This window comes from Myodes glareolus, chromosome 12 (assembly GCF_982192425.1).
Source record: "Myodes glareolus chromosome 12, mMyoGla1.1, whole genome shotgun sequence".
Lineage (NCBI taxonomy): Eukaryota > Metazoa > Chordata > Mammalia > Rodentia > Cricetidae > Myodes > Myodes glareolus.
Genome location: NC_142037.1, coordinates 22,652,395 through 22,661,186, shown reverse-complemented (window position 1 = coordinate 22,661,186; position 8,792 = coordinate 22,652,395). Strand labels below are relative to the sequence as shown.

Here is an 8,792-nt window from a genome sequence, read left to right as displayed (position 1 = left end):
CCACTATTTAAACGAGATCCAATTTACTATGGCATAGGTGTCTGCTCCCTGCAATGTGTGGCTTGGCCACAACAGTCTTCAGCTTCCTGCCTTGGGTCTTACAAATTGGCTGCTCTGCCTAGAATTTTTTTCCTGCCTACTCTGCTTCATTCTTTTCCGTCTTCCAGCAATGGACAGCTGTTGTTAGACTTTCTCTACACTTATGAATGGATTGCCAGGCAGTGGTGGCGCACGCCTTCAATCCCAGCACTCAGGAGGCAGAGACAGGTGGATCTCTTTAAGTTTGAGGCCAGTCTGGTCTACAAAGCGAGTTCCAGGACAACCAGATACACAGGAAACCCTGTCTTGAAAAACAAAACAAAAAACAAAGAACTTACAGCTCAACCAAGCAGCATTGCAATCTCTGACCCAGTGCTAGGTAGAATGTATAGAGGCACACCTGGAGCCATACATGGTGAGTCTACCTGGACACAGCCCACACATGCCCTGGCGAGATGGAGGTGAGACACTTCCATTGTGAGCTGGTCTCAGACTTCCCATATAAATAGTCATACACCTCTACTTGGAGTTTGTGACTGTAAACAATGAAGAGTAGTGGAGGACTGGTCCTAGATCCCAGCCCAGCTGGTGGTGCATCATCTGTCACACTAGAACTTCTGTATATGCAAGTATAAACTCATGTTCATCTCCACAGGGGCTACCCACTGAATCCTTGCTTGTTAACTTATTGTCAGTTTCAGTTCTAAATGCTGTAATTCTTACACGAGTTAGGTAAGTGGCATTTCAGATGAAGAAACAGGCATTTTCCTCATCCTGTTTTATACTGTTTGCAAAACTCTAATCTCGAAAATCTGGAATCTTCTCAGTTCTCACCTAGGTTATGTACCCTGACATGTCTACCTCATCTTCAACTCTTGACTACGGGTGAGAAGCCTGGGGTGTAACTCAGTGGCAGTGCTTGCCTAACACGAAGGACCTTGCATTTGATTCCTAGCATCACAAAAATGTGCACTGCAGCGCTTCTTGGAGATGGACAAGCTTAGTCTCCAGAATTGTACCACATACTTTCAGCAATTATCTTTTCATGACATTCTTTTCCTTACATTTTTTTTATTTATTTATTTATTATGTATACAATATTCTGTGTGTATGTCTGCAGGACAGAAGAGGGCACCAGACCTCATTACAGATGGTTGTGAGCCACCATGTGGTTGCTGGGAATTGAACTCAGGACCTTTGGAAGAGCAGGCAATGCTATTAAACCACTGAGCCATCTCTCCAGCCCCTTCCTTACATTTTTTTAAGGGTCTGTCTCTTTGTATTTAAGTCACCTGTTGTCACTGCTGGAAAACTTGAGTGGAGAGAATCAGAAACACCAAGTTTTCTGCCAGCTTCTAATTACTATCTGAAAGTTCACCTCGTTCATTCTAATTTTAGTTGGGTATAACTAAACCTATAAGTCCAATAGCAGGACGGTCAGGTGTTCAAGGTCATCCTGATCTACACAGAGTTGCAGGACTACAGTAGAGACACCATCTTAAAAACGTTTATTATTTAATTTAGTTGCTGTACATGAAGTTTCCTTGGAAGTGGTGAAAAGCTGCTGAATAGGGTTAGGACATCTCAGCAACCTACAGTGCGGAGCAGAGGGACAGGCAGTCCTTCCCCCTTTGGAAACAACTGATAGCTGGTGTGTGCCAAGCTCTCAGTTGCCTGGCCATGCATGGTGAATAGTGACGCACCCCTTTAATTGCAGCACTCGGGAGGTGGAGGCAGGCAGATACATGAGTTCAAGGCCAGCATGGTCTACAGAGCTAGTTCACGACAGCCTGGTCTTCTCAAAGAAACCATTTTGGAAAACAAAACCAAAAAGTATCACCACAGGACCTTTCCAGGTGAATTAATTGCTTATTAAAGTGACTGAAGTGTTTGGTATTATTAAAAATGTTCTTTGTACTAGATGTGGTCTCACATGCCTTTGACCCGGTATAGAAAGCAGAGGCAGGTCATTTCTTCGAATTCTAGGCCAGTCTGGTATACAAAACCAAGGGCTAGAGAGAGAGCACTTGTTGCTTTTGCAGAGGACCCCTCTTGGTTCCTGGTATCCACATGCAGACTCACAACTAGTCCATAATTGACAGTACCCTCTGATCTCTGAAAAGACCATTCATATATGTGGTGCACATATATGTAGGCAAATACTCATATATATAAAATAACAAAATTGTTAAGATGCACTTTGGGCTAGTGAGATGGCTCGGTGGGTAAAGGCGCCTGCTGCCCAGAGCAACAACCTAGGGACTCAACGGTGGAAGCAGAGAGCCAGCTCCCAAAGTCGTCCTAGTTCACACTCCCCTCCTCCAAATAAACGACATTTTATTAGGTTTTAGCTTACTGCCCCTAGGAATTTCCTTATTTGGGAGAAAAATCAGGGATTTTTTTAGTCTTCAGAGAATGGTCACTTGGTCAGCAATCCCAATGGAATAAATACTTTGAGAAGTTTATTTCATTGCCAACCCTAGGAAATCATAGCCACTGGCGAGTGTTTATGACAACAAACCTGGCAGGCAGGCATTCTGCTCTCTTAACCAACTTGAAAGTGGAAACTACCATGATTTTTTAAGATTGGAGTTTCTAATTGTGTGTGAATTCAATAAAGCAGGGTCAGTTATTCTAAATGCCTGCCTTGAACTCAAGCAGGCACAGCCTTACCAGTGGACAGGAGTCAACACTGCACCTCAGCCATGGGGGTTTGGAGATGGCACCTGGCACAGCTAAACTGCCCCACAAAAGCTAGAAAGCAGTAGGACAAGCCCAGCTCTCCGTGTCAGTAACTATTTAGCTCTCCCTCCTCACTTGCCCTTCACACACGTGCCAGCATGCACACCAACACATCTAGTACTGAAGCAAATGTCACCTAGTCCATCTTGGCTGCCCTGCAGGCACTAGGTTTCACAGTTCTCCCGCAGGACTGGCTTCCTTTCTCCCTCCATTCTCAGCTCTTGAAGGTAAATGACTGTAGCCCAGACCGAGTCATTTCCTCTCTACACTACATGCTTGATGCTGAGGTCTAGAGAAGGGGTCTCATCCCCTAGGACTGGAGTTAGAATGTGAGCCATCACGCAGATGCTGGGAATAGGACCTGGGTCCTCTGCAAGAGCAACAAGTTTTCTTAACCCAAGCCATCTCTCCAGCTCTCGTCAGCTACTTTATCCTGTGTCACCTAAGTGTACCAATCTTTTCCAACACAAGATAGCTTCTTCAACTTGTCTTATTCACACAGGCCTCTAGTCTAAGGCCACAAACATACTGCACCATTTTATACAAACGCCATGGCTTTCTTGTTCTGCCTCTTTAGGGCTTAAAATGCCTTCTGCCGCTTAGTAAAAATCCATGGGTTGAGACTGCTCCCAGGTCACCATTAACTTTCACAAATGGGCTAATTGCACACATGTATTTCACAATAGCTTTACACAGAATGCTAAGAGCACTTTTCTTCATATTTTACAGAAGGGTTTAAAACATACATTTTCTTTAATATACCAAAGTACATCCAACTCTAATTCCTAAATAAATGTGTTACAATTTGCTTAAAATTTAAAGGCTTAATGGCAAGGTTCAAGGGAGGAAAAGATTAAGTAAGTTTATTTTACAAACTGGCTGAAAAATAACTTCAAGAAAGTCAATAGAATTTAGTACGGTCTCATCCGTCCTGAAGGAGGTGCCCGATTTGGAGGAGTGATGGCTATGTCCAGATAATCCCCTATTTGGAACTTCTGTGACTGCAGGGTCATGGAGTCATCAGTGCCCTTCCTGCCAGACATGGTGCTGCCAATCTCCTTAACTCTGTCGGAAAGGAAGTCAACTGTTAATAGACTAGAAATGCATCAGTAAACAGTACAGACCACAGAGAACAGGGAATAATCTATACACAACAAATTTCCAAAATGTAAGCACTTGAGCTCTGAATATAAACTTAAAGACACCACCACTGCCACTAAAGATATTATCCCATCCCAAAACCAGGACTGTAATTCCAACACTGAAAAGCCTCAGACAGACTGATAACGTCCTCTTGACAAAAGATCGGGGTAGGGGAAAATTCTTGCAAAGTCCAGGGATTACAGGAATTAAAGTAACAAGTCACCTACCGATATCCAGGTCTTTTAAGATCCATAAAAACAATTGCAAAATTGAAGTGTGTGCCCTTCTTTCTGGCTTCTGGGTAGACTTCCTTTACTAAGCTAGTCAGTTCTTTCAGGGTTGCATCCATCCTAATTTTTTGAAAAGATATGATTAATAAACATTAGTATAACAAGGACATAAAACAGCACATAGTACATTCTCCACTCATACTCCAGGCCTTGCACTATGATTTACAGCAAGATGGCTGGCATGGAAAAGGCAATCTGCTGCACAGTCCTGGCTACCTGTGTCAACCCAAGTGAAGGTCAGGAGAGAACCAATTCCACAGCTGTCCTCTGACCTCCTCAAGCATTTCGTGTACTATGCACAAACACACATTAAATAATAAATTAACTTGCCTCTGAATATGTCCTGTGTTGTCCTCAATACTAAAAACATCAATAAATTAATCTTGCTACAAGAGATTAAAGAGATTCCCACATAACTCTTCTGACGCTACATAACATCACCTGGCTCAGTGATGTACTTACCTACAAGAAAAACCAGTCCAAGTTATTCAACTACACAGTCTAATTTCTAAAATAAATAATCTCTCATACATTACAGCCCTTGAAATCAGAATGCATCTTAGAATCAATGTGCAGGGATAGCATCTTCATAAGGATATGCAATTTCTCGTTCTCTCATAGAATCTTAATGATGGAGGCAGAAGATGGCTTAGCAGGGAAAGGTGCTTGCTGCCAAGCCTGATGACCCAAATTCGATCCAAGGAACCCACATCATGGAAAGACAGGTGTAACTCCCACATCCTGTCCTCTACCTCCACACATGTACCATGACACTCCCATATGCCACATATACACACAAAAGTGTAATGAAAATTTGCCAGTGAGATGGCTCAGTAGGTAAAGCCACTTGCTGCACAAGCCTGCTGTCTTGGGTTCAATCCCCAGAATTCTCAAGTAAATGTGGAGAGAAGATATTCCAAAAGATGCCCTCAGACTTCTACAAATGTTGTAGTACTTGCACACTGCACAACACAAAATAATAAAAAATGATTTTTAAAAATAGGAATCCTAAAGTCAAGAACATGAAACTTTAAGAGAAACTATAGGCTCCTTTCTGCTAGTCTGATTAAAACAACCCACTCATTTAGCTGCCCCAGCTTGCCCTAATTAAGCCTTTCCATTCTAGCTCTTAAACACAGATGAAAATCCGTTCCCCACCATGTTCAGCTGTGCTGAGTTCTTACAGCCAAGCAACCTACCACTGAGCTACACCCTCAGCTCCAATCTATAAATGCTGTGGAGTGCCACCTGTTGTCACCTCTAGGGGAGAGTCTCCCTGCATACACAGTATAGCACAGGATGCCAATGCCTGGCATCTTTTAAGTCCCAGCCTGTCATCAAGCTAGTACGTGGCTTGTAGGTGTCAGTCACCAAGAAAGACATTAATTGTATTATTATAAATACTTTGCTCACAAAAACTCAAGTTAGATCAGCAAAGGCTCCCCCAAGCTGGCATCCTTACCTCACTATAGACATGGTCCACCTGTTTCCTCCCCACTGGGAACAGGCAGAGCAATGGTGGTCACATATGCGTGCGCACACAAGCAGAATAAAGAAGTATACAAGCCCAGAACAGGGAATGATATTTCTAGAAACAGACTGGAAGGTACCCCTACCTTTTCCAATGGGAATGTTCCAGACCAAGGGCCACTTTATGCATTGCAAGAATGCATACCTATTGCTTTCTAAAATGCAATGAAATATAGTACAATTCTTACCCATCAAAAAAATAATCACTGGGGTCTCTCTGCACATTAAAATACAGAATTAAAGAGGGATTTTGGAAAACATTTGTTTTATGTGTATGAGTATTCTACTTGCATATATGTTATGTGCACCATGCATGTGCCTAATGTCTATGTGAGCCAGAGGAGTGCGCTGGATGACCCTAGAGCTGGAGATAGAGGCTGTCATGAGCTCCCCAACATGGGTGCCGGAACTGAACTCTGGCCCCCTGTGAGCACTATTATCCACTCAGCTCTCTCTTCAGAACCCAAAAAACCTTTGTCTTTTTCTTTTTTTGAGACAGGATTTCTCTGTGTAACAGCCCTGGCTCTCCTGCTGTTCTACAACTCACTGCTGTCATGGTCAGTTGTACACCAGGTTGGCCTCAAACTCAATTCGCCTGCCTCTCCCCTTCAAGTGCAGTGGGCACCACCACTGCCAGGGGTTGGGGAGCGGGGTGCTTAAGAGCTGGCTCAGCAGTTAAGTGAACCTGATGCTTCTGTTGTTCCAATTCCCAGCACTAACATGACAGCTTACAACCCTATGTAACTCCAGGGATCGTACACACCCACTTCTACCCTCAATGGGCACCAGACATTCATGTGGTGCAAATACACGCAGGTAAAACATCCATATACATAAAAAATAAATTAAAAATTGAAAGACAGCATATACTGAAACTATGACACAAAAATATATAGTTCATGCTGTGTATACTTCACATAAAGTTTTATTTACTCAGAAGAGCTGTACACAGAGAGTGTGTAGTCAGAGTTGTAAAACTTCAGACGGAGAGACTCTCACTGTGACCTTCTTATGCAATTCTGCAGTTGAATTTTACTTTCTCAGAATTCATATTCTATTCTGCAATTAACTCTGAAAATTTAAATTTTGCCTTCAGTGAACTTCAACGCTGTGATAAACTATGAGGTGAGATAACTAATTTTCTTTTGTTTGGAGGCGACTTTTTAAAACTTAAACAGGCTCGATGAGTCTGAGTGGGCCTGAATTACCAGCCAAAAGTCGTAAGGATAAAACTGAAGGATGCACACAGCTTCCAAGTAAAACACTCCATTCTTTTTTTATTGACTCGAACAATCCCTACAGATACAGAGAGGTGGCCTCAGAAAAGCTGTGCTCTGTGCAGAAAGGCAGTTCGTTACAAGCTCAGGGTGTTAAGGAAAGTACTGGCAAATTGAAAATCTTAGTTGTTGGGAAGACATGGAATTTTAATATTTGTAAAGTGGCTTACATTATTAAGCCATTTCTGAATATTTCTTCCCTATAAGTTCAATCTCTACCTTTTGTTTTTGGGGGTGTGTTTGAGATGGGGTCTCTGTGTAGCCATGGCTGGGGACTTCGCCACGTAGACCAGGCTGGCCTCGAACATAGATCCACCAATAACAAGAAATTACTGTTTGCTTAACAGGTGCAGAGATTCTAGTTGTGAAGTGTGTGAGAAGATTTTAAAAGTTAAAAAGTTAAAGAGGCAAATTTCCTGTTACATTTTACGACAAGAAAAATATATTAAAATTAGCTTGTACTGCTTTCCAAAAGCCATTACGATGTTAACCCGCCACAAAGCTTGTATGGTCCTAGCTGAGTGGGCAGCCGTCTTCACTGAACCATCACCAAACGTTTGCACACCGAGTGCCAGGGCAGAAAGGACTCGGGTTTGCTGGTGCTGCGATACTTAAGGCTTCTCAGTGTCAACGCTCTTGAGTACACCAAGCAACACGCAACTCCCGATAGTCTCCCATCTCGCCGTGGCATTTTCAACGACCTACGGTGTTTCTGTACCCGGTAGCCATATGGCGGGAGCCAGGCCGGTTCGTCCGTTCCACCCTAACGTTTCCTCGCCGCTCCCTAAAGCCTTTCGAGGCGGGGGAAGAGCTCGGTCCCCAGGGGCGCAGCCCGCCAGGCCCCAGTCCCGCGCGGCTCACCAGGTGTAGATCTGCAGCTCGCTCGAGGGCACGTTCCCACGGGAGAACTCGTCCATCCGGTGGTGGCGGCCGTTGTTAGTGGTGAAGACCCGCAGCAGGAGCGGACAGGTCTGGGGAGAAGCGGGGAGTCAGCCCCGGCCGCGCCACTTGGCCTTCCCGCCCACCCGCCCGCAGGCCGCGCCCGCCCGCCCGCCTGCCTCTGCCCCGCAGCGGCCCGCCGCCCGCACCTTCTCGCGGTCGATCGGCTTCTCGGGCTCCTTCTTAATCTCCTCCTGGGTAACGCGCGATTCCACCGCCATCTTCCTCCTTCGGCCCGGGAGACGCTCGCCCTGACCTCCGACCCCTGCCGCGAGCATGAGCTAGTCGTTTCTCGCGAGGAAAGGCGCGAGGTTTTATAGCGGGCGACTGGCAGGGCGGGGCGTCGGTCAGCGCAGGCGCACTTCCCTGTGAGTGTAGCCTGGGCGCGCCTGCGTGTTACCCTGGGGAGGGGGGCGGGACACACGCATGCGCGGTGGTCTGCGCGCCGTCTCTAGGAAAGTTGTGTCTTAGTTGTTTTCTTTACGGGTCTGTCCACAGCCCAAGTCAGCTTAACGTGGCATTTTCATACGGAGTGATGAAAATATGTAGAGAACATGAAAATCTTAAGAACATTCAGGTAATGTGTTAAAAAATATGAGCAAGGTACTGACTTTGATGATAAAAGGGGCGGGGACCCCTAAAGTAGACAGGTACTGCAGGGCCAGCAGAGAAATGCTTTTTCTGTAAGAAGTGGTGAAAGAGTCTGTATTGGGGAAGGGAATGAACTGGACTCATCGTATGTCACACAAAATTCAAGTCAATCAGGCCCGGCAGTGGAGAGTCCTTGCCTTCAACTCGGAGGCAGAGGCAAGCGAAGCTCTGTGAGTTCGAG

General features: G+C 45.0%; 1 protein-coding gene across 1 annotated transcript; it reads right to left on the bottom strand.

Annotated features, from left to right (window-relative positions):
• Positions 1–3,440: 3,440 nt before the first annotated feature.
• Positions 3,441–8,270, bottom strand: Sap18 (Sin3A associated protein 18). Its single transcript, XM_048442039.3, has 4 exons — positions 8,110–8,270; positions 7,883–7,992; positions 4,152–4,274; positions 3,441–3,846 (listed from the first exon to the last, which is right to left on the bottom strand). Exons 1-4 carry the CDS (start codon positions 8,236–8,238, stop codon positions 3,693–3,695), a joined length of 516 nt encoding a protein of 171 aa, XP_048297996.1. The 5' UTR covers positions 8,239–8,270; the 3' UTR covers positions 3,441–3,692.
• Between the last annotated feature and the right edge of the window lie 522 nt (positions 8,271–8,792).